Source organism: Colletotrichum higginsianum, chromosome 10, assembly GCF_001672515.1.
Source record: "Colletotrichum higginsianum IMI 349063 chromosome 10, whole genome shotgun sequence".
NCBI classification, from domain to species: domain Eukaryota; kingdom Fungi; phylum Ascomycota; class Sordariomycetes; order Glomerellales; family Glomerellaceae; genus Colletotrichum; species Colletotrichum higginsianum.
Genome location: NC_030962.1, coordinates 1653383 through 1677665, shown reverse-complemented (window position 1 = coordinate 1677665; position 24283 = coordinate 1653383). Strand labels below are relative to the sequence as shown.

General features: G+C 57.2%; 6 protein-coding genes across 6 annotated transcripts; 4 read left to right on the top strand and 2 right to left on the bottom strand.

The window, feature by feature from the left end:
- Positions 1 to 2943: 2943 nt before the first annotated feature.
- On the top strand, positions 2944 to 3525 carry CH63R_13997 (uncharacterized protein; the record flags this gene model as incomplete). Its single annotated transcript, XM_018308971.1, has 1 exon — positions 2944 to 3525. The coding sequence occupies one exon, from the start codon at positions 2944 to 2946 to the stop codon at positions 3523 to 3525; it is 582 nt and encodes a 193-aa protein (XP_018151289.1).
- A 2494-nt stretch (positions 3526 to 6019) lies between these two features.
- CH63R_13996 (Fatty acid synthase alpha subunit) lies at positions 6020 to 11732 on the top strand (the record flags this gene model as incomplete). The annotated part of the gene is made up of 3 exons (XM_018308970.1): positions 6020 to 6551; positions 6619 to 11564; positions 11622 to 11732. 3 exons carry the CDS (start codon positions 6020 to 6022, stop codon positions 11730 to 11732), a joined length of 5589 nt encoding a protein of 1862 aa, XP_018151288.1.
- A 2170-nt stretch (positions 11733 to 13902) lies between these two features.
- Positions 13903 to 14755, top strand: CH63R_13995 (uncharacterized protein; the record flags this gene model as incomplete). The annotated part of the gene is made up of 4 exons (XM_018308969.1): positions 13903 to 14094; positions 14162 to 14215; positions 14265 to 14524; positions 14605 to 14755. The coding sequence occupies 4 exons, from the start codon at positions 13903 to 13905 to the stop codon at positions 14753 to 14755; spliced, it is 657 nt and encodes a 218-aa protein (XP_018151287.1).
- Positions 14756 to 15682: 927 nt separating this feature from the next.
- Positions 15683 to 16735, bottom strand: CH63R_13994 (uncharacterized protein; the record flags this gene model as incomplete). The annotated part of the gene is made up of 1 exon (XM_018308968.1): positions 15683 to 16735. The coding sequence occupies one exon, from the start codon at positions 16733 to 16735 to the stop codon at positions 15683 to 15685; it is 1053 nt and encodes a 350-aa protein (XP_018151286.1).
- A 2220-nt stretch (positions 16736 to 18955) lies between these two features.
- CH63R_13993 (Alpha beta hydrolase) lies at positions 18956 to 20579 on the bottom strand (the record flags this gene model as incomplete). Its single annotated transcript, XM_018308967.1, has 2 exons — positions 18956 to 20245; positions 20322 to 20579. 2 exons carry the CDS (start codon positions 20577 to 20579, stop codon positions 18956 to 18958), a joined length of 1548 nt encoding a protein of 515 aa, XP_018151285.1.
- A 1852-nt stretch (positions 20580 to 22431) lies between these two features.
- On the top strand, positions 22432 to 23811 carry CH63R_13992 (Spo7-like protein; the record flags this gene model as incomplete). Its single annotated transcript, XM_018308966.1, has 1 exon — positions 22432 to 23811. One exon carries the CDS (start codon positions 22432 to 22434, stop codon positions 23809 to 23811), a length of 1380 nt encoding a protein of 459 aa, XP_018151284.1.
- Between the last annotated feature and the right edge of the window lie 472 nt (positions 23812 to 24283).

The following is a 24283-nucleotide window of genomic DNA, read 5'->3' as shown; positions in this document are numbered from 1 at the left end:
GATGGCGGGTTTTTGGGGGGTATCAAGGGGGCGTGTGAAAGTTTTTCGTGGCCTGCGAATGGAGCTTCAGTCGCCACGTTAGCCGAGACATTCGTGTTTTTTTCCCCCGTCCTCTCTCCTTGGACAGCAGCAATTGGGAAATCAAAGTGGCTTACCTATCTGTGACTCCGTGTACTCAGCGAAGAGCAGGAGGCAGCTATTTCAAGATGCTCCGGGACGGCGGGGGGGGAAAGTAAGAGGCAGTGAGGTCGGCTGGGGGGTGGTGCGTGTTGTTTGGTTGTTTGGTGGGGATGGTCGTCTAGAGCTGTGTCTCTGGTTCTCCGAGAGCAATTGGTCTATGAAGGACAAGAGAAAAGAAAACGAGAAGACTGCCCTGCAAAATCTGGCCTGGACGTAAGTTGTGGGAGGGTAGAGGGAAAGAGTGGCAGATGGCAGGTTAAAGAAGAGTTGGATGAATGATCAAGGGAAGGTTGGGAGGGTGCTTGGAGGAGGTTATGACGGGAAGGCGAGGTAGTTCAACAGCATCCCTTTACAGTCTTTTTTGCTGCGGTCTGGGTCTCTGGTCTTGGTCTGGGTCCCGGGTCTGGTGAGTAGGTGCGAGTGAGGAGTGAGGAGGGAGCGTGTGTCTGTCTGTCCGGGTCTCAATGTCTGGACATGGGTTGATGGGATACCTAGTGGGATTGGGAATTGGGACAGGCACAAGCAGGTAGGGAAAGTTGTGTACATTCACACCTCATTGATTGAGGGCGGGCGGGCGGCGTGCGGTCACTCGTGTGGTGTGGAAGTGGATGCAATGTGGATGGCTCCAACCTTTGGGCCAGGTACTTCGGACTCCGTACCTGTTGATTGAGATTGCTTGCCTTTTGGTGCGAGTGAGGTCAATCCCGTCAATCCCGCCAACGTAATTGGAGGTGTCTGATCCAATTTGGGGGCAGGAGGGGTGGAAGAGGGGACGAGTGGAAGGAGGTACCCAGGGAACGGTCAGGTACATGCAGCACGCTCAGGGAGATGGAACTCAACGATTAAGAAAATCAGGCCGTGTCATTTTTGGGGACATGAACATTGGATTGGAATGAATCTAGTTGGTCCGGGCTGGCGGAGGGAAGCCTGTTGGCCCGAAGTAACTTGTATTTGCTGCATCCATACAATACCTACCTATTGGGACTGGTATCTGGCATTATCTTACTGCCAACTCAGGACCACTGGCATCGGAACAGGAACTGGCAATGTCAATGGCACTGGCACTGGCACTGGCGGCCAAGGAAAGAGGCAAGGCAGGTGAGGTGAAGTAGGTAGGTACCTTCCAGACGTTCTCATGCCCGCCTTCTCTGCCTCGCTCGCGCCTTCCCGGCTGAAGAGCGTGTTCGTGGCTGGCAAACGGACTTGTCTTGCTCTCTCTTCTGCCTTGCATGGTCGAGCTGTCCCTCTCTCTCCAAAAGTCTCAAATCCCAATGTCTCGCCAAATTTTTTTTAGTTCTGTTGGGGATGGTCGCACACCCAATCCACCCCTCCAGCTCCACCCTTGACTTCATGCAGCCCAAGGGACCCGCAAGGGTGCCGCTGTTGGAGAACGGGCGGCAATGTATCGGTACTTCCACTCACGCATTGGACGTCCTCAAGATTGATCTTCGTCGCTCGCTTGGGCAGTAGCCATCGATAACCACAACCACAACCAACCACGATGGCATTGCAGTTGCTTTGCGGGCCGTGACCTGTCTCCCTCGTCTAATGCGCTTTCGGGTAGTGTGCATCTTGTTTCCGGATCTCTGCCGCGGAATCTTAGCACTGAGGGCCGGCACTATCTGCTGGTTTGTACTTACCGATGTAGATGTGTGTGCTAGATCAGACAGTGGACGCACGAATCCTCGGCCAAATGGCATCATCTTCGGCTCTTCCACGCCTGTCCAATGTCTCCAAAGAACCAGACTTGACGCATATATACACCGATAAGATGCCGCGCTGCTACCCCGGATGCATCAAACTGACGATAACAGCACCAAATCGTCCGCGCCGCCGCGGGCTTTCCCGGGTTCTGTGCGGCACCTCTCGCTGCCGACTTGCCTCGCTGAGAAAGTTTCCGTCCGTGATTATTATTGTTGTTTCGCCTCCGGACGGTTTGCTTCTCAACGTGTATGTGCTGGCTAAAGAGATGACAAACCCCATCCATCATTCACTTCGGCCAGGACCCCGAATGATGTCCCAGGTGTTGTGCGGGAACCCCCCAAGTACACGATACTTGTGGCCCCGTTACGTTCCCGCAGCTCCCTGGCCGGTCCATAGGCGGTCAACAGTTGCTAGCGTCGTAACCGGCTTTTCTGCCGACTTTTTCTCCCCACCGCCTTCACCCCACGCCTGGGGCTGATGCTGGGGAGAATGGGAAATGCGCGGGACCCTGAGGAAGGGGTAGCCGGCAGGGAGAACGGTATGTCCACGAACAATGTGCAGGGACCCCGCCACCGCAGCGTATCGCATCGGATTCACACCGCACCCGATCCTCCTCTCCTGGGCTGGGCACGCTGAGCTGGCTCGCTGGCCCCTTGGGGTGGGAGAGCTATCTCTGGGCCATGCCACGCGGATGCTCCTCGAGGAATGCATGCCTGGCACGCCCTGCAAGCCCCTCGATGGCAGACCTCTCCTTTGTGTTTCTTTTTCCCGAACCCCCTTCGAGGGACGAGGGGTAAACTGGCGCTGAGGATCGTGCAGCTGTGAGACAGCCCACTTGCCCAGCCTAGCCCAGCACTTTAAGCACGAACCGATGGGAACAGGGCTGGAATTCTCGAATTTGGACCATTTGTTGCACCGAGCTGCCCTGCTCGGTCTCCGATTGCCCATCGATGTCTCTCGGTGCCCTCGGAGGAGCTCGTCCCAATAGTGTGTAGAGAATGCCAGTTGTAGGAAGACAAACGGGTGATGTGATCCGCAGCATCTCATCTGTTGTGCATCATGATGGTTTTGTTGACCAGTGAATGGCCCACGGCATCTGTCAACCAGCAAACAGACGGACGAGGTCTTCGCCTACCCACCCACTCACCCACCTTTCGCGGTGGCTCATCTACTGAAGATCTGGAGCGTCCCGTCAGAGACTACTCATATGTCAGCAAAGGAAGCCGAGCCAGCTCACCAATTCAGCTCCCGGTCAAGGCTGGAGCTGAAGCACATCAAACAGCCAGCGAACACGAAACTCGAAAGGGGGGAAGCTTGGGCGTCAACACTGCTGTCGTCAAAACCAAGCCTCGATGTCAAGTACCGCTACATCGCCCCCATCAAGTTTTGGCGGGTTCCTGGAGTGGCGTCCACTTTCTGCCCCTCCTCTCCCTCCAATTCCCATTTCTCCCCTTCCACTTATCCCACTCTTCCATCCTCTTCTCCTGGCAACTTGTTGATGAGCAGTTGCGGTGTCGCTTTCCGGGTCCCCGTTGGTTGACGGGCCAAAATGCTATCAATGACACCACTTTCTCACAGCTTGCCGCATTCGTACATGTGTGCGTATCCGTACACGTATACCTAGTTGAACGATTCCGTTGATGACGGCTTCAACAGAGTTCCCGTCGCGACGAGACGAGCCGAATCCCGATTGGCGTCTGCTTATCGTTATCGGCTTCGGCAGGCACCCCACCAAGCTTCAGAGCTCCAACAAGCTCCAGCCCCAGCTCCAGCTTCAGCTTGGTTGAATGTTTGCGCCAGGCTGCGACGGCGGCGGCCAACAGAAATGCGGCGATAAAGAGGAGGGGCGGCTGATAGCAGCACCTACCCTAGAGACTCAAGGTTGGGAGTCGCCAGGACGGGTATCCGTACATCTCAAAGGTAACCCGTAAAAGTGATGTGAGGTAAAGCTTAGAGAGGTCTCAGGCACAGAGCCTCGCGCCGGTCTAACGCTTACACACACGCACTAGCTCACGTCGAGGGGGGGCCAAGTGGCCGCCACTAGACTCTAGCCCGAATCCAACATTCCGGCAGCTCGGGAAAGGGATGCGAGGAAGCCGTTCCGAGGAGAGCTCTAGACAGACACGAACGCGCCACAAAAGGCCGGCCGTGCCAGTCGACACTAGTCCACGTTGGCAGTAGCAAGCCATGGCTAGGTAGAACGAGTTAACGACGCGCCTCGTGTTGTCTCATATCGCCTCACAACATGACATTACACGGTAGGCTGACTGAAGAGGTGGCAGCATCTACATCTTCGGCCGAGCTCGAGTTGAAAAACAAGATGTCGAAACGTCCAGAGGGAGTCACTTGAGACTTGTCAATAATGCATACACGAAGCTTTGACGGCGATGCGCCCAACACTTGGGCCATTTTCTTGCACAGAACATGGGTGAACTGGCTGGCTTCGCTCCAGCCAGGTTACTGACATGTTTCGATATCTTGCGTATCAGCATCGATCGATGGTGGCTCACAGCGAGAATGGGCTTAGCCTCAAAGAGTTTTATGCTTTGCGTGGCTTGGATGCTTCTTTGCAAGCATCTCGCAACTCGCAACTCCACGGGGCACATCATAGAGGAGGGATATCGACAATCATCATCCCACCTCTCGGTTGGATTTCGGTGGCTACTCACAACACAACCAACTATTTCTTTCGGCTTCGTAGGCTACTACTGTGTAGATCCTTGCAACAACACCCCCCAGCCCAACTCCAACGACAACTAGGTAGACACGAGTTCTACGCGTCAATGATGGCTTGCCTCCCTGCAATCCCTCCCAAGAAAAAAAAAGAAAAGGCAGTCAATGAGTCTCCACTGTCCCACCCTGCATTCCCCCAATGAAATGGTTTTGTGGGGAAGTACCCCCCCTGATCGTCCCATGCTCGATTGGGGAAAGCGTCTGAATATGGTTGAGAAGCTCTCTACAGGCGGTGCGGCGTACCGGGCAGCCAGCAAAGGGACACACGCACACACACCATCTACTGTATGACACCACACCACTTTGACGACTTCCACACCAGGAGCTTTTGTGCTTTCCCACCTGTATCGGGGGGGAAACATGGAAGGAGAGGGAGGGGACAACACGCGCTGGGGTTCGCGCCCATTGCAAGACAAATCTGTGTCTCCACTTTTCTGTTTCTTCCGGGGCCTCCTCCACGTCCCTCGCGACTGCAAAGAGAAAAAAAGAGTGTGAGCAAGAGAGAGGAGGTCATCAGCCAGTGACAATGTGTCGAAACATGGTCCTTCCTTCCCTTGCCCAGTCTTGCTTGCTCAAGCCTCGACGTACCGCAACTACGTATCCACCCACTCCACCTCATGTACATCCCACTAGGGGCGAACTATGCTTTGTACCTCGCATCGTCAGAGGTACCTCGACATTTGAGGACCACCACCACGACGTCCACTCCCACTCGCACCATGCGCTCTCTCTCTTTCCTCTGGGCACTCATCACTGCCTTCCTTGACCCGGTGGGGGGCCCTTGCCTGGTTCAACAATCGCCCTTTTTTTTTTCTTGACGGGACTGGTCCCAATCCCTCCCTTTCCAGTTGGTGTCCTCCTCACAACGTTGACGCCCCCCCAAGAAAGTCAATCAAGTTCCAGTGACCTGATATCGAGGGGCTAGAGCCGTCGACCTTGAAACTGTCTATCTACCTCTCGCTCTCTCTCGCTCTCTCTCCCACCCATTCTCTCGGCTTACTTCTTTTTCTATCATATCCAGCCGCCTTCCCTTCATCCGTGGCCCGACAACTCCTCCCACAAATTTCTCTGCATCTCCCTCGCTCGCCTTCGCCAGTCTGTCCCTCCCTCTCTCTGGCGCGGACTTGATTCTTCCTCCCTTAAACAGCCACCACCGACTGTGCAGAAGAAAAGAAAGAAAAACAGGCCTTGCGAGCTTGTCTGCTTAACATATACCCTTCCGCAAGCCTCATATCACCTCCAAACTACCCTAGGGACCCCGACTCTCCCACGGCTTCCTGCGGATAACACCCAGTTCCCTCCCATTGCAAACTTCGTCGACGACTAGATACCCTCAGTTTCCCGGTTCTTCTCCCAGCTCCGTGTCATTGGGTTTTCCAGCTTTCCTCCCCAGCTGCCAATCATGCGTCCCGAAGTCGAGCAAGAGCTTGCCCACACGCTCCTTGTGGAGCTCCTTGCCTACCAGTTCGCCTCGCCCGTGAGGTGGATTGAGACCCAAGATGTTTTCCTTGCCGAAAAGACCGCCGAGAGGGTGGTTGAGATCGGTCCTGCCGATACCCTCGGCGTAATGGCCAAGCGCACCCTCGCCTCCAAGTACGAAGCCTACGATGCCGCCAAGTCGGTCCAGCGTCAGATTCTTTGCTACAACAAGGACGCCAAGGAGATTTACTACGAGGCAGACCCCATTGAGGAGGAACCAGAGCCCGCCGCCGCTTCGTCGAGCGCGCCCGCCGCTGCCTCTTCTTCTGTCCCTGCAGCCGCCGCCGCAGCTGCTCCCGCTGCCGCTGCTCCTCCACCCAGCGCCGGCCCTGCCGCCTCTGTTGCCGATGCTCCCGTCCAGGCCATTGACATCCTGCGAGCTCTGATCGCTCAGAAGCTCAAGAAACCCTTGGCTGAGGTGCCCCTGAGCAAGGCCATCAAGGATCTTGTTGGTGGTAAGTAGCGGGGGAAAAAATCTTCAACGCCCCTTGACCGCCACAATAGCTAATCTCTGAAATCCAGGCAAGTCCACACTCCAGAACGAAATCCTCGGTGACCTTGGCAAGGAATTCGGTTCAACACCAGAGAAGCCTGAAGACGTCCCTCTGGACGAGCTTGGCTCTTCCATGCAGGCCACCTTCGACGGTCAGCTCGGAAAGCAGTCCCAGGCCCTTATTGCGCGCCTGATTTCCTCCAAGATGCCTGGCGGTTTCAACATTACGGCCGCGAGAAAATACCTTGAGTCAAGATGGGGCCTCGGCAGCGGAAGACAGGACGGTACTCTGCTGCTTGCTCTCACCATGGAGCCTGCCGCTCGTTTGGGATCCGAAGGTGATGCCAAGGCTTTCCTCGACGATGTCACCCAGAAGTACGCTGCGACCGCCGGCATCAGCTTGTCTACTCCCCAGGCTGGTGCCGCTGCCGGTGCCTCTGGCGGTGGCATGATGATGGACCCTGCCGCCATTGACGCCTTGACCAAGGACCAGCGTGCTCTGTTCAAGCAGCAGCTCGAGCTCCTTGCGAGGTACCTCAAGCTCGACCTCCGCGCCGGCGACAAGGCGTACATCAACTCCCAGGAGACCGAGAAGGTGCTCCAATCCCAGCTTGACCTCTGGACCGCCGAGCACGGCGACTTCTACGCCGCCGGCATTCAACCCGTCTTCAGCTCCCTCAAGGCTCGTTCCTACGACTCTTCCTGGAACTGGGCGCGCCAGGATGCCCTCCACATGTACTACGACATCATCTTTGGCCGCCTCAAGGCCGTTGACCGTGAGATTGTCAGCCAGTGCATCCGCATCATGAACCGCTCCAACCCCACGCTGGTCGAGTTCATGCAGTACCACATTGACAACTGCCCAGCCGAGCGTGGCGAGACCTACAAGCTTGCCAAGGAGCTCGGTGAGCAGCTCATCGAGAACTGCAAGGAGGTTCTCAACGCCAACCCCGTCTACAAGGACGTTGCCGTCCCCACTGGCCCCCAGACCACTGTCGACGCCCGTGGAAACCTCAACTACGAAGAAGTCCCCCGCGCCAGCTGCCGCAAGCTGGAGCACTACGTCCAGCAGATGGCCGAGGGCGGCAAGATCTCCGAGTATGGCAACCGCACCAAGGTCCAGAATGACCTCCGCCGCATCTACAAGCTCATCAAGGAGCAGCACAAGATGTCCAAGACGTCACAGCTTGAGATCAAGAACCTGTATGGCGACGTCCTTCGCTCCTTGGCCATGAACGAAAACCAGATCATCCCCAACGACGACAGCCCCTCCAAGAAGGCGAAGCCTGCCACCGGACCCAAGGGCAAGGTTGAGACCATTCCCTTCTTGCACCTCAAGCGCAAGAGCCTTCACGGCTGGGACTACAGCAAGAAGCTCACCGGCTACTACCTGCAGTCTCTCGAGGAGGCCGCCAAGGACGGTGTCAGCTTTGCTGGCAAGCACGCTCTCATGACGGGTGCCGGTGCTGGTTCCATCGGAGCTGAGGTCTTGCAGGGTCTTATCAGCGGTGGTGCCAAGGTCGTCGTCACAACCAGCCGATTCTCTCGTGAGGTCACCGAGTACTACCAGTCCATGTACACCCGTTTCGGTGCCCGCGGCTCTCAGCTTGTCGTTGTGCCCTTCAACCAGGGTAGCAAGCAGGACTGTGAGGCTCTGGTTGACTACATCTACGACCCCAAGAACGGTCTCGGTTGGGACCTGGACTTCATCATTCCTTTTGCCGCCATTCCCGAGAACGGTCGCCAGATTGACCAGATCGACTCTCGCTCTGAGCTCGCTCACCGCATCATGCTGACCAACCTGCTCCGCATTCTCGGCAGCGTCAAGACCCAGAAGGCCGACCGCGGCTTCGAGACTCGTCCCGCCCAGGTCGTCCTGCCCCTGTCCCCTAACCACGGCACCTTCGGTAACGACGGTCTCTACTCGGAGTCCAAGCTTGCCCTGGAGACCCTGTTCAACAGATGGCACTCCGAGGACTGGGGTCACTACCTCACCATCTGCGGTGCCGTCATTGGCTGGACTCGTGGCACCGGCCTCATGAGCGGCAACAACATCGTTGCCGAGGGTGTCGAGGCTTTCGGCGTCCGCACCTTCTCTCAGCAGGAGATGGCCTTCAACCTCTTGGGTCTCTTGTCCCCTGCCGTTGTCGATCTCTGCCAGAGCGAGCCTGTCTTCGCCGACCTGAACGGTGGTCTGCAGTTCATCCCTGACCTCAACCAGACCATGACCAAGCTCCGCAAGGACATTATGGACACCAGCGAGGTCCGTCGTGCCGTCAGCAAGGAGAACGCCATTGAGAACAAGGTTGTCAACGGCCCCAACTCCGAGGCCCTCTACAAGAAGACTGTTGTTGAGCCCCGCGCCAACATCAAGTTCGACTTCCCCAACCTTCCCGACTGGGAGGAGGAGATTGCTCCCCTCAACGACCGCCTCAAGGGCATGGTCGACCTCGAGAAGGTCGTCGTTGTCACCGGCTTCGCTGAGGTTGGTCCTTGGGGTAACTCCCGCACTCGCTGGGAGATGGAGGCCCACGGCGAGTTCTCCCTTGAGGGCTGCGTTGAAATGGCCTGGATCATGGGTCTGATCAAGAACCACAACGGTCCCATCAAGGGCAAGCCCGCTCCCTACTCCGGCTGGGTCGACTCCAAGACTGGTGAGCCTGTCGACGATAAGGACATCAAGCAAAAGTACGAGAAGTTCATTCTGGAGCACTCTGGTATCCGTCTGATTGAGCCTGAGCTCTTCGGCGGCTATGACCCCGAGCAGAAGCAGCTCCTCCACGAGGTCGTCATCGAGGAGGACCTCGAGCCCTTTGAGGCGTCCAAGGAGACTGCCGAGGAGTTCAAGCGTGAGCACGGCGACAAGGTCGAGATCTTTGAGATCCCCGAGTCCGGCGAGTACATTGTCCGCATGAAGAAGGGAGCCGCCCTCTTGATCCCCAAGGCCCTCCGATTCGACAGACTTGTTGCCGGACAGATCCCTACTGGCTGGGATGCCAAGAGATATGGTGTGCCCGAGGACATTGTGTCCCAGGTTGATCCCGTCACCCTCTTCGTCCTGGTGTCCGTTGCTGAGACTTTGTTGTCGGCCGGTATTACCGACCCTTACGAGTTCTACAAGTACGTGCACGTTTCCGAGGTCGGCAACTGCATCGGATCCGGTATGGGTGGTGCTGGCGCCCTTCGTGGCATGCACAGAGACCGTTACCTGGATAAGCCCGTCCAGAACGACATTCTCCAGGAGTCCTTCATCAACACCATGGCCGCCTGGGTTAACATGTTGTTGATCTCTTCCTCTGGTCCCATCAAGACCCCTGTCGGTGCTTGCGCCACTGCTGTCGAGTCTGTCGACATTGGTTACGAGACCATCATGGAGGGCAAGGCTCGCGTGGTGTTTGTCGGTGGTTTCGACGACTTTGGTGAGGAGGGCTCTTACGAGTTCGCCAACATGAAGGCGACCAGCAACGCTGTCGACGAGATTGCCCACGGCCGCACCCCCGGCGAGATGTCCCGCCCCACCACCACGACCCGTAACGGCTTCATGGAATCCCAGGGTTGCGGTGTCCAGCTGCTCATGACGGCCAAGCTCGCCCTCGACATGGGCATGCCCATCCATGGTATCCTGGCTCTGACCACCACTGCCACCGACAAGATTGGCCGTTCCGTTCCCGCCCCCGGCCAGGGAGTTCTTACCACCGCGCGTGAGCACGTGGGCAAGTTCCCGTCGCCTCTGCTCGACATCAACTACCGCCGCCGCCAGATCGAGCTTCGCAAGAAGCAGATCAAGCAGTGGCAGGAGTCTGAACTCGAGTACCTCTACGACGAGGTCGAGGCCATCAAGGCCCAGGGCCAGGAGATCAACGAGAAGGAGTACGCTCATGACCGCGCCGAGCACATCAAGAAGGAGGCCCAGCGCCAGGAGAAGGACGTCCTCCGCAGTCTGGGCAACAACTTCTGGAAGAACAACCCAGAGATTGCTCCTCTCCGCGGTGCCCTCGCCACGTGGGGTCTCACTATCGACGACCTCGCCGTCGCCTCCTTCCACGGAACCTCGACCAAGGCCAACGACAAGAACGAGTCCTCGGTTATTTGCCAACAGCTCCGTCACCTCGGCCGCAAGAAGGGCAACGCCGTCATGGGCATCTTCCAGAAGTACCTCACTGGTCACCCCAAGGGTGCCGCCGGTGCCTGGATGCTGAACGGCTGCTTGCAGGTCCTCAACACGGGCTTGGTGCCCGGCAACCGCAACGCCGACAACGTCGACCCTATCATGGAGCAGTTCGACATGATTGTGTATCCCAGCCGCACGATCCAGACGGATGGCATCAAGGCCTTCTCCGTCACGTCATTCGGTTTCGGTCAGAAGGGTGCCCAGGCTATCGGTGTTCACCCCAAGTACCTCTTCGCCACGCTCGATGAGAAGACGTACGAGGAGTACTCTGCCAAGGTACAGGCTCGCCAGAAGAAGGCGTACCGCTTCTTCCACAACGGTCTGGTCAACAACACGCTCTTCGTTGCCAAGTCCAACGCGCCTTACACGGACGAGCAGCTCAGCCAGGTCCTCCTGAACCCTGATGCTCGCGTGACGGAGGACAAGAAGACATCGACCATCTCTTACCCTTCCAACTTCATGAAGGCGTCTGAGAAGAAGGTCTCGTCAACGGCGGCCAAGGCCACGCAGGACATGATGGAGGCCCTCGCCAAGAAGGTCGTCAACAAGAACAGCAATGTCGGAGTCGATGTTGAGGACATCTCTGCCATCAACATTGAGAACGAGACCTTCATTGAGCGCAACTTCACGGCTGGCGAGATCAAGTACTGCCAGTCAGCGGCCAGCCCCCAGAGCTCATTCGCCGGCCGGTGGAGCGCGAAGGAGGCTGTCTTCAAGTCGCTCGGTGTGCCAGGCAAGGGTGCCGGCGCGCCGTTGAAGGATATCGAGATTGCCAAGGACGAGTCGGGCGCCCCGTTGGTCAAGGTAAGCGACAATCTCCGCGTGCCTATCACAAAGACGAGATTACTAACAGTTGTATAGCTCCATGGTGACGCCGCTGCTGCCGCCCAGAAGGTTGGCCTCAAGGACATCAGCGTGTCCATTTCGCACTCGGACTCGCAGGCGATCGCGGTCGCCGTGGCCAACTTTTGAAGCAACGGGTAGACTGTACAATGCATTTCTAGTTTATGGGATATAGGCAGGCACGGGATCTCGCCTGTTCACTTTGGTCGTGTTTTAAATCATACAAGCCTGGGAGTATAGATCGCGGTGACACTTTGGGAGGAGTGTCGTCGAATGATCATCGTCGTCGGATGAATTGACGAGTAATGCACGAGTGGGGAACGGCGCAACAACGATAGAAGCTGGTTCCTCAATGCCACAATAGAATCTGTATCAACCAACCGCTTTAAGCCCCAGGCGGGTACGATGAGTTGATGTTTGACGGTGAACCACAATGAGATGGCCGACACTGAGAGGGATAGGACATTTGAATGAAGACAGCCGGATTAGAGGTTGGGGTTATGACGCTTTCAAGCCCAAGTTTTGAACTTACTTTCCCACCTGTTCGGGCGATGGATGGTAAACAGAACGCCAGAGGAGCACTATTATCCCGGATTCTCGGCATGGAAGTCTGTCGAGCCGGTCTGATGAATGGGACGAACTGGTACAGAAGTACGTCGTTCACGGCATGATGGTGTAATGGGGGAGGTGTGCATGCGAGAGGAAGGGAGTGCGTCACTAGCTGGATGGGAGAGGCTGATGACGAGGATTGTATGTCAAGGAGGCCAAAAGAGAGAGATGAGATGCGAGAACCGAGGCTCGAGTTCAGGGCTCGAGAGGTCACGCTGGTTGTCTTGTGTCTACGGCTCCTCTCATCCTTTATTTTTCTTCTTTTTTTTTTTCTTCTTCTCTTTTTCTGGGTAAAATCTCTCGTTACTTTTCGATTTGCTACCCTTTCCCTCCCGCTCGAGCGTCGCTGGCAAGTTCCTAGCTCTATTGGGGCAGTATGGTTCGTCTGATGAATCACCAAGGGGGGTCTCTGGTTGAGGTCTTTGTTCTGATTCGAGCGGGCTCGCCAGACGATTACCCCCCCTCCCATTAGGCCTCTCGTGACGAGTCGCCCGCAGGTGCTTGACAGAAATGCGATGCGATGATGGGGAGAGGGGTGGGGGAAGAACCTCTCTCTCTCTCTCTCTCTCTCCATCTTCCTGCTGGAAGGAAAAAGGGGCGAAGAGGGGGACGAAAACCATGCCGACTTGCGGGTACGCGCATTGAAACCCGCGACGAGGAGGACCCCCCCCCCCCCCCCCCCTTGATGGATGAGTTCTGAAACCGAGAGCGCCAGGGAAGCAAGCTCGCTGCCTCCGGGAAGTGGTGGCCCTTTTTACTCCTCTCGTGATGTGCCTATTCAATTCAAAGAAGAGGAACCGCTTTGCCATGCGGTACCGCACCATCCCCCGTCCCGAATTGGTTGCCGCTGATCGACGGGGTCGATACAAAAGAGGGAAGAAGGGAGGAGAGGCGAGATGCATTTTGCACTGCCGTGATGACTGGGCACGTTGGCCAATCAGATGACGGTGAAGGGAGAAGACCTGCTTTTTATTATTTATGCATTGATGCATCCGTTCCCCGCCCTCCCCCCCCCCCTTATTTAGGCGCGTTCCTGAAGGGGGCGTCAGGGGGGGGCTTGTCGATCAGCCGCCATCCATGGACCGAGCGTGCATGTGTGTGTGTGTGTGTGTGTGTTCGTCTCTCTATGGAAATGTCAGGAGTTGGCCCAGAGTTGGGTCATGACCCATTGGAAACGAAACTGTGGCGCATGAGTTTGGATCTTTTCTTCCCACGTCAAATCTCTCGGGCTGGGGCCGTCGTCATGCAAGACCACAGACTGGGCATGTTTGAAGGGGGGAGGGATGGTTCTCCTATAGCTCGAGTGTGAAGCAGTCTCTCTCTCTCTCTATCTGTGTAGGTATAAGGAAACGGACGTCCCCAAGGCGCGCGGGTGAAGTTTGCTGAGGGCTTGGTTTGTTGATTTGTCCTGCTGTCATCCAACACTCTCGTTTCCGTTGTCTGTTGTGGTTTTGTTTGCTTCCAAGTGAACGGTGAAGACCAAGGCTTCTTCTTCTATTTCTAATCGTCAAAAGATCATTCGACGTCGAAATTACAACAGGCTCAATAACCCATCTAATAGTCAAGTTGGGAAACGTAGTGAAGGCCATCCCGACTCGAAAGGACCCCGGTTACCAACTCGTTTCTGCACACGCCACTCCCTCGAGTCGAGTACACAAGTGGAATCGTCAGAAGGAAAAGAGGGAAAATAATGACGGGCGCGAATAACATCAGAGGCCTCATGGGCAAGGGCGTCCCGCCGACGCCGGCCCTCTTCTCCGTCGTCCGCGTCGCTACCCTGGTGCTCTCGCTCGCCGTCCTCGCCGCCTGCGCCTACTGCCTTTCCCTGCTGGGCGCCTACTCGAGCAGCTACACGGGGCCGCCAGGCTTCATGCTCTTCATCGTACGTTCCTATTGTCCCCCCTCCTCCTCCTCCTTTGCTGCTTGCCCCCCCTTTTCTCGATTCACAGGCCCTCGGGAGCCGCGAGTCGTCCCCTGTCCGCAAGAGATCTGCCGAGGCGAAGGTTCCAGGCACGGACAACCTCCGCTAACCTCGTCTGCCGCCCGCCATAGTCCCTCTTCACCGTCGTCGTCCTGGGCGGCGCCATGGCCGCCGAGCGCTTCGCGGCGCATCTGTACCTCCGCGTCGTCGTGCTCGTTGGTTACGCCGTCACCTGCCTCTTCTGGCTGTCCGGGTGGGCGTGGTCCGCGAGTATCGCCGCGCTGTTCCTCGGCAACACGTGTATTCAGAGTACCTGCTTCGGCCCGACGACCGAGGAGAAGCGGTACGGCGGGAGCATGGCCGGGGCCGCCGCCGTCGGCGCTATCAACTGGTATGTTTTGGGAATTGCGATAAACTCCCTTTCTTCCCTTGAGACGAAGAACGGTCATGATCTGACGAAGAGTGATCTAGGGTGTTGATGGTTATCGTGTTGTTCTATTACATCAAGGGGTGCCTGTCGGATCCCGACTGCTACGGTGTCTCGACGGGTCATGGGTCCGAGATGGGCGGCCTTCAGGCCGAGAGCAAGTCACGCTCTCGGCCGTCTGACAGCGAGCAGTAGTGGCTCGCCTGCGGTGGCGGGAACGCCGTCGGTCAGCTCTGTCGCACATGAAATGGAACGAAGTACACGCCTGCGGAGGAGATCATAAGAACAGTCACTTGAGGGTGACAGAAAAGGAGGATTTGGAATTGGACTGACTTTACTTGGGTAATGACCGGAGTTTGGGTTCGAGATGGAGAATTTCCGTACACTGTAACCCCCGTGTGCTCCGACGGTGAACGAAGGGGGGGCTTCTCTTCTCAATGGAAGAGAGATGATGGACCTGAACTGCTTATGATGCTTTGGACGAGAGATACCACTTGTTTCTATGAGTAGCTAATGTTGTTGACCGAGCTTTATCACTGTTGGACCTTTTTATGTCTTCAGAAGGGAGTTTCACGACTCCGCCGTGATCGACTGTTGTCAAGTCGGACAGTGTAATGGAAGAAACGCGGGGACTCTGGTATCCCATGTTTTTTCCGTACGTCCGGTTGCTCAGTCTGCAAGAAGAAATTTCTCTCTCTTCTCACGAAGGCTCCGGATGGCTTCTGAAGCTGCCGGGTAGACTTACGTCTTCGCCATCGCCACAGTCGAACACAGTCCACGTCGGCTTGTAATGGAAACCAATCGTATTGAAGCTTGGGGTTCTCCCCCCCCCCTTGTGGTTAAGAGTCCGCTCGCGAAATCTGCCCTTGTAGGTATCCGTACACCTGTCCTTTAACCATTCCAACGAAGCCCTTTTCCTCTCTGCTCTCCAAAAAGCAAAATTGTAACTCAGATGTAGCAAAGCAGAACGATGATATCCCGTCAGAAGACAACCCCCCACACCCCCCAAAAAGAAAAGGAAAAGTCCAGCCTCTAAGTCTCTTCTGTCTTTGTCCAACAAACACCCGCACCATACAGTCTCTCTCCCTCTCTCACTCTCTTCTTCCCCCCTTTACCTCCTCCTCACTCCGTGCTCGACGCCTTTCTCTTCCTCTTGGCGACGCCGGCCTTCCTCGCTGGCTTGGCCTCGGCGAGGGCCTCCCCGGGGTCGTCGCGGGAGTAGTCCAGGGCGTCGACGCGGTAGTCCGCCACGAGGGCCTCGCGCACCGCCCTCTCCGGCAGCGCGTCCCACTCGCCCGCCGCGGCGCCGAGCGAGACGGCTCTGGCCTTCCACCAGTGCATCTGCGCCCTCGCGGCCGAGAGCGCCTCGGTGCGGCCCACGACGGCGCGCTCCCTGCGGTTCCGGCTGCGCGACGCCGCCGCGTTGTTGCGCCGCTTCAGCTCGGCGAGCCGCGCGGCCGCGAGGCGGTTGTTGTGCTCCACCGCCGCTTCGCGCTCCGGGCCGGCGGGGACGTCGTCGACGCGGGTGAAGGCGCCGAGGTAGCGGGGCGAGAGCATGGGCCCGACCTGGATCTCCTTCGGGCGGGCGCGTATGCGGTAGACGGATGTCGGGGACGGGGCCGAGACGGAGGTCGGACGCGGGCTCTTGACGCGCGGCGAGGGGGCCGGGAGGGCCGTGGAGGTGGTCGACTGGAGGATGTGCTTGATCTCGGATTGCCGGCGGAGGCGCTCCTCGTGGTCGACGGTGTCCGGGATCGAGAGGGACGCCGTGAGGGTGGCGGAGTAGCCGCCCGGGATGCTTCGGGGGGAGAAGATGTGCGCTTGGAGAGGAGGTTCGAATTCCGGGGTTGTGGAGCGGTTGGGATCCCAAGGGGCGGCCGGGATGGAAGACGTTCTGCGATCGCGGTACCGGTAGCCGGAACGGAGGCGTTTGGACGCGCGTTGGCCGTCGTATTCGTCGCCGTTATCGTCGGGGACTGTGTATGGCCGGGCTTGCGAGTATCCTGGCTGGTAATACTGCGGCTGGGCGACGGGCTGCGGGACGTGGGGCGGCTGGTGGTACTGGTCGTACATGTAGGAAGAGGTGTTTTGATTGTAGCCCTGTTCATATACATAGGGCGGCTGGTAGCTGTTGTCCGAGGAGAAGGGAAACTGGTTTGGATAAGGGCCGGACATCCTGGCGGTCCTGAATGGGAGATTCCTTCCGGCGGGAGAAGTTTTGTGAGGATGTTTGGATGGCCTGGATGCTTCTAAGAGAGTGGGTTAGCAACAAAGCTGTTGATAGGTCGCCGACAAGGCAAACAAACCTTTTGGACGGTTCCTAGAGAAATGGGTGGTTGGTTGCAATGGCCGATGCTGTGATACAAGTCGGCTACACCTTTTTGCTCGGACGCTCTGCGGGGAAGCTGCGATGGCGTGGTGGATTTCAAGGCAATCGGTGCAGTGATGAGGTGGACAGAAGGTTGCTAAGAAGGCAGTCCCTTCAGTGGCTCCAAAGAGAAAGAAATGGTCTGTTGGCAACAATGAATGCTGCAGTGAGAGTTACTGATGTGCTTGGCTTGGGCCTGGGCTTGCTTGGGCTTAGGTTTTCCAGGGCAAAGAGAGTGTGATGTTGGCTGAATGGCTGAGGTGACGGTGATTAGGAGTTTGGAAAGGTCGGTTATATACCATGAGGATGCATTGGCAAAGGGTAGGCAATGATTCACTGCTTCAGCATCGCCACCATCATAAGCGAGAATCGATGTTGGGATGAAAGGTCACAATGTCCCTTGATGAGTCGCTAAACATCAGGTCACAACCCGCTGACTGAGGCACATGGACAGATGACTTCGGATAGAAGGCCTCGGTAACCTGATCAAGAGGCTTGGGCAAGTTTGCTGCTGGTTGCCGACCTGAGCATGTGAGTAGACAACTCCAGATAGAAGGTCATGACATCCCGATGGGGGGGGGGGGCGCTTGATTGGGGTTACCATCTGCTGAGCACGTGTGCAGAGGGCTTCAGATAGCAAGTCATGGTTCCACTGACTTGGAACCGTGAGCAAGCTTGCAGATTGCTGGGCCTGGCATGAAAGTTGGCAGCTCGAAGTAAAAGGGCAATGATGCCCAGATGGGGAACTATGGGCAAGTTTACCAACTGCCGGGCCAAGCATTTGTGCAGGTAGCTTGAGATGTAAGATTGTCATGTCCTGGTAAAAGAACTCGTGGCGGTTTAGCAACCGCTGTGCTAAGGCTGGAGGTAGGGGTGATTTGAGATGACCACGCAGGTTGATATGATGAATGAAGACGAGGTTGAGAGGATGCTGGACAATGTTGAAGGATGCCAGGCCCTTTGGGTATTGGAAGTTGGCAAAGCGAACTAAACAGAGGAACTTAAAGTCCTGGGAAGATTGGGCAAAAAGAAAACAGCATGGCCTATGTATAATCTAGCGCTGTAATTATTTGCGAGTGACAAGTGTGTTGGAGAGTGAGGTGTTGCGGTCAAGTAACAAGGCGATGAGTAAGAACGGCACCTATGTAATGCTTGTGATGGCTTCAATACAAGACGAAGAGTCTCTTGACAAACTACCCAAGTGACACTGTTGATTCCAGGGCCGCGGGGGGTAAGACCCCGAGAAATGAAAATATCGAAATGATTGCCTTCTTGAGCAGTAGCAAATATGGAATGGGGTTTGCTAACCCACTTGGCAGAGCGGTCTCAGTTACCTTGGGCTGCTCCGTATACCAGTGCCATCCAAAACAAGTCAAGACACATGAGAGGTCTCCAGCAGTGGTGGTGTCGTTTCCTATTTCGCTGGCATCCTAACGGCGTTTCACTACGAACTGCAAAGCCATCGGCGCTGCAGGTCAACACGGCATGCAATGTAGTTTGGCCCTCTTATTCAACACTTCAGTTGCGTCGCTTGTGGGTCAATTCGACTACGGAAAGTTGACTGCTCCTTTCTTCTTCCTATTCTCCTTTCTTGGATGGACGCCGGACGCCTCTTGGGGCACGTTGAGCAAGGTTTCGGTCGAGACGGGCATAGAGCTGCGATGCGGGGGCCGGCCGGGCCCCGGCACACAACCACCTCCCGGCACGAGCCCTCCGGCATATTCACAGGCATCCGCACCAAAACCAGATAGAGAAGAAACGCACAGTGTCTTAGTGTCCATCTATATGAGCCGGCTGAGCAGACTCAGTGACTAAAGCAAACGCTCCCACTGGATATTCCCCGTCGGCCATGTCAGGCTCGAACTGTATTTGTAGTCATGCAATGCAACTCCCGGAAACAAACAAAACAGAAAACGCCCCAGACAAATAAAAATCCTCTTGGCTGGCGAGTGCTGTGAAGCCCTACCGCCAGCATTTTCCGCATCCCTCTCGAAAAAAAAAGAAAGAAAAAAAAAGACTATGTGCGTCTAGAGCTTGCTGTTTTGTGTCTCTTCCATCTCTTTCAGTATGTAGTCGTTGAACTGGCTGGCGTTGTCGAGGTAGAGGTGGTGTCCGGCCTTATTAACAATGAGCACCTTGGCGGACCCGTTCTCTCTCCTCTTCTCCTCGTCAGTGCCCTTGAGGAGGGCCTGCATTTTCGCCTGCTTGAGCTTCTCCTCCGCGGCATATCCGCCGGCGACGTCCATCCAATCGTTCTCGCCGTACATCATGACGATGGGGACGCCCGTCTCCTTGAGCTTCTCGCCGTTCTTCTCGATGATCTGCCGGCCAACGCCGTCTATCCTGTTCACCATGGGGCTGCGGGCGAAGGCGCCCGGCGCGAGAATGTAGGGGAGCGCGTACTCGCCACTGCCCCTCTGGCGGAAGATGGAGAAGGCGTAGTCGTGCAGGGACTGCGACTCGGCCGGGGGCAGGTGGTTGAAGCGGCGCGAGGTCCATCCGGAGACGAAGCGCGGGCCGAGGGGCCCTGTGAAGCGGACGATGCTGAAGGGGGAGACGTTGGCGTCCCACAGCCAGACGAGCCAGCCCGGCAAGGGGCGCTTCGGCGCGTTGTTTGAGTTCTTGGCGCCGCTCTTGCTGGCGCGGGACGTCATGGAGTTCCGGTCGTCGTTGGTGACGGTGTTTTGGTCTTGGGTGAACTCGTTTTGGAACGTCGACTCTTCGGGTTCGGGCATGGCTGCGTTCACGGCGTAAGGGTCCTCGGGGATGCCGACGGGGGAGGCGAGGATGAGTTTCTTGAGGTGGCCCGGGTACTTCAGCGCGTAGGCGACGGAGAGGTAGCCGCCGAGGGAATGGCCGATGAGGGTGAACTTGTCGATGTTGCGCTTCTTCCGCCACTCCTCGAGGGCATCGATGAACCAGGCCTCGGCCTCGGCCGTCTTGCCCTGCTGGTCCTTGGCGGTGACCTTGAAAGGCGGTCTCGTGGAGTTGCCCATGCCAAGCATGTCGAGGGCGTAGAGCTTCCAGCCCTTGGGACGGGACAGCGGCTCAAAGTTCTTGTAGAAGAACCCGAGGCCTGCGCCGTAGCCGTGGATGATGACGAGGTTGTTGTCGACTTCTTCGCCGACACGCTCGATGGAGTACTCGTTCAGGGCGCGATCCTTCCCGGAGAGCTCGACCATTTGCGACTTCCATACCCGCGGACCGAAGGGGTCATGCTTATCGGAATCGAGGGAGGCGTTCTCGCGGGCCTCTTTCAGGTAGGGGATGTGGCTGAGGACGTTTCGCTCGGCCTGTTGGGGGGTGACGCTGCTCCACTGTAGACGCTCTCGTCAGCGGAAAGGAACGAGAACGACACGGGGGACAAGGCAGAGCTCCTGCTGGTGATCTTACCCATTGGTAGACGGCATCTTTGTATCCCAGAGGGAAGTAGGTGCCCGGGGGCCGGGTTGTCGCGGTGGGGGCGGCGGGAGGGGCGGCGGCGGCGGCCATTGTCTGGTGGGATCGGCGAGGGACGGAGTCCTCGGAGGAGGCACGTACGCTGGGGGCGGGAGACTTGACGGTGGCCGTGGTGGAGGTAGTAATGAACGAGGAAGCAAGCTTGAGTCGCGACCCGTTTACTAGAGTAGAAGCAGTTTGTTGGTGTAGCATGCCGGAAGCCTGGTGGGTGGCGACGGGGGAACCGTCTATATATGGGCGTAACAAGAGAGAGTAAAGGGTTCCGGGGGAGGGGGGTGAAGAGTGGTGTCAGTGTGGCCGCGGGCGGCGGGTGTGCGAGTCCGGGCAGCGGGTTGAATGAAACTTGCGACGACTCATCAGTCAGCAGCGAGCTGACGGTGTACGGAATATAGAGTACCGTGTAGGACAAAGGGACGGCGTTAAGGGAGACGGGCAAGACGAGGCGAGGAGTGAGTGGTGACGCAGTAGAAGCACAGAAGGGCGTGTGTGGGTTGTTGCGAGTCGAAGAGTGGGAGGAAACAGTAAAGACATCCCCCCCCCCCCGGGGCCCCCCCGTGTGCTCCGTAAAAAAAACCGACAAGCTTGTTGGGCCAGGCAGCCAGAGCGGTTGAGCGGCAGGGGTTTAGTGGCAGGGGTGGACACACACCAGTGGACGATGGACCAGAGACGCGGGATGGGATGGATCACGTTCCGTACAGTGACTGCGGGATCGGCTCATGGGCGATGGACGATAGATGGACTTAGCACTCGGAGTTTAGCGGGTTTGGCGAGCTGGCGAGTGGGGCGGCGGGTTGAATTGCGCCGTGTCGGTAGTAAGGAGCCCCCCAAGCCCCCGATTTCCCGTCGTCTGCTCAGCTCAGTGGTTTGGTTCACTGCAGAATTAGGCAGCCTGTCCCCTGGAACATTCTGGCCCGGCCGCCCCGTCTGAGCCACCGGTGATGATGTTTACTGATGCTGCTTGTTACTGATCGCAGGCCTTCGGTCTAACCCGGATGCAGTAAGCAGCGGTCCAGGGGGCACTGGCTCAATGCAGGCAACAATCTGATGGTGAGTACGGATACGGACTACAGATGTTATTCGGAGAATGCATAATAAACGTGCGAACGACTTTCCTACAGAACCCCGATTGGCTTCGGCACGAGAAGAGACGAAGGTGTCTCAGAACGTCTAATGACACGATCGGGGATTGATTGAGACAGGACATCTCGGGTCCGTAGCTGACAAACGTGTCTCATAACTATCCCATCGGCTCTGCGGAAGAACTCTTTCTTCAGCCACTGTCATGTACGAATACACGTGAGTTGGGAAAATGAGTGCACTTCATATTGTAGATACAACATGCGTAGGTAGTAGGCCTTACCCAGCTGGTTCTGCACAGGTCGGCCTGGACAATGTGTGTCTCTCCTCTCACCTGGCGACGCCACATAAAAAGTACTGAAATCTGCACCCTTTACAGAGTAGGCTTCAACCAAAATTGCACATGTCAAAAAGTGCTCCCTCTCTCTCTCCACTTCCCAACAACAGGTCTTATCGCTATCGTTATCGCTTATCAGATACTACGCTCGGGCCATCCCACCTCGCTATGACGTTCTACTGTCCACACCTGCCACCAGGCGGAGGAGTTTCCACAGCTAAGCCACCTCCACCAATACCACCACCACCACCACCAACCTGTGCCGGCCTGATTGACATCTGACTACCAAATTCCCCCAATTCCGCCCTTGTCTTGTCTCTCGCCGGCAGACGTCGACGGAGCTTCGTCTACTCCTCCCACACACACACACACACACAAACGCACAACACGGGCAGTGCAGCAAACGCAGCATTCTCTTCTGCACTTGCACTTGCACCTGCATCTGCACCTGCACCTGTACCCTCCGCTCCGACCACCGCGCATGTCGGCAAAGCGTTGCTGACCACGGCTGCCGTCAAGGCCCCTCCCTCCCTCAATCCCGTCCCGAAGCGAACCCTGACCGCCGCATCGCCGTCGAAATCTTCCTCCCACGCCACGCCCAAGCGTCATTCCCTACTCACGACCACTACCATGGCCGACGAGCTCGACTCGCTCGTCAAGGGCGCCCCGCCTCCCGGCAAGGAGATGAAGGCCGCCGTCGGCACCACCGGCGTCGTCCCCGACTCGGGCAAGCAGGGCGATCCCTTGAGCCACACCCCGAGCTCCCCGTCCATGATCTACCTGAACCTCCTCATCCTTGAGGCTTCCCTGCGCGCCCAGTACCTCGAGCTGCGCGCCCGCCGCCGCCATCACACCTTCTTCTTCACCCTGCTGACCGCTTGGATAAGCGGCTTTGGCTACGCCCTCTTCTTCGCCCCGCGCGAGGACGGCCGCGGCATCGGCGGCTCCGTTTACTGGGGCGTCGAGACATTCGAGAAAATCTGCTTCATGGGCGGTGTCATGACCGCCATACTGGTCTGGGCTACGGGCATCTGGGAACGGGGCATACGGTGGCCACGACGTTGGTTCGCCATCTCCAACAGAGGACTCCGAGGCTTCAACGCCAAGCTGGTCATCATCCGACGACCCTGGTGGGCCGAGTTTCTCTCCACCATTGGCTTCTTCCTGACATACGGCCTCTTCTCCCATACCGCGAGCTCCTCCTACCGCTACGTCGAACCTTCCACCCTGCGCGAGGTCGAGAAGGAGCTGAACCTCACCGCCGAGAACCACCCAACGCTACCCGTCCTGGTCGAAGACGAAGAAAAGGGCGGCCACGAGGAGGACCTAGCCCCCGGCGGCGACTACGTCAAGCTGCTCCTGCTGGCCAAGCCCTTCACCCCGACATTCCGAGAAAACTGGGAGATCTACCGCACCGAATACTGGGAGAAGGAGAACGAGCGCCGCGCCATCATCCAGAAGAAGCTCGCTGCCCGCGACCGCCAAGTCGCCAAACAGCGCTGGGGCATTTTCTGGTGGCTGCCTTGGCATCGCATCGACCGCTCCGGCCCCGCCCCCGTCCGCCACCAGCACGTCCCGGAGAAGACGACGATCCACCCCCGTGCCGCCGCCATCGAGCGCGAGCATCGACGCCGCAGTAGCACTACCAGCGTCCACCGCCGCAGCTCCACGAGCTCCAACCGTAGCCTGGCGCCCTCCGTCGCTGCTACGAGCGACGACGGCGACGGCACCGTCAGTAGGAAGGCGAGCACCGGTTCCAACGCGTCGGACAAGAGGAGGAAGAAGATGGCGTCCGTGTCCAAGTCGAAGCGCCCGAACATCGAGTCGAGATCCGTCACACCCGAGATCCCCTCGCCCCTGGCCAGGGAGAGCAACGCCAGTCGCGGCGAAACTGGTTCCGGCGCCGAGTCGGTGGCGGAGAGGTCGCTGAGACATTCGTCGTCCAAGGCCAGCATCAGTTCCTCCACCCATTCCCCGCGAGAGAAGCAGCGTAAGGTCGGCGAGGCATGACACGATGGCATGGGTTTATAGTGTATTTCTACGACGCGACCAAGCGAAGAGACGATAAATGATGACAGCATGCGTTGCCCAACACCGATGATTTTCCCTTGAGTGCTGATGATTAGCAAAGTTGCCCATGATGACTGAAAAGATATCGGAAAAGCGGATGAAAGCATCAAGTAAGATGCTGACCACATCGTTGACTCGGTCATAATGAAGTTTGTATTTTGTCATGAACTAACTGCACTTGAACCACACTGACATTCCTTCATTCAAAGCAGCAGAGAGGCTGAAGCCGAAGCTCCAGTCACATCCATTTCTTGTAATCGACAGGCTGTTTTTCTGTAGGTCCTGCGAGTCGGCCACATGCGATACCAACACATTGTCATTAGGGCGATACCTACCCATACAACTGTCAGCCATCCTGCCAGCCACCGGACCTCGGCCAAAAGAAAGATCGGAAACTAGACAAGCGATCCCC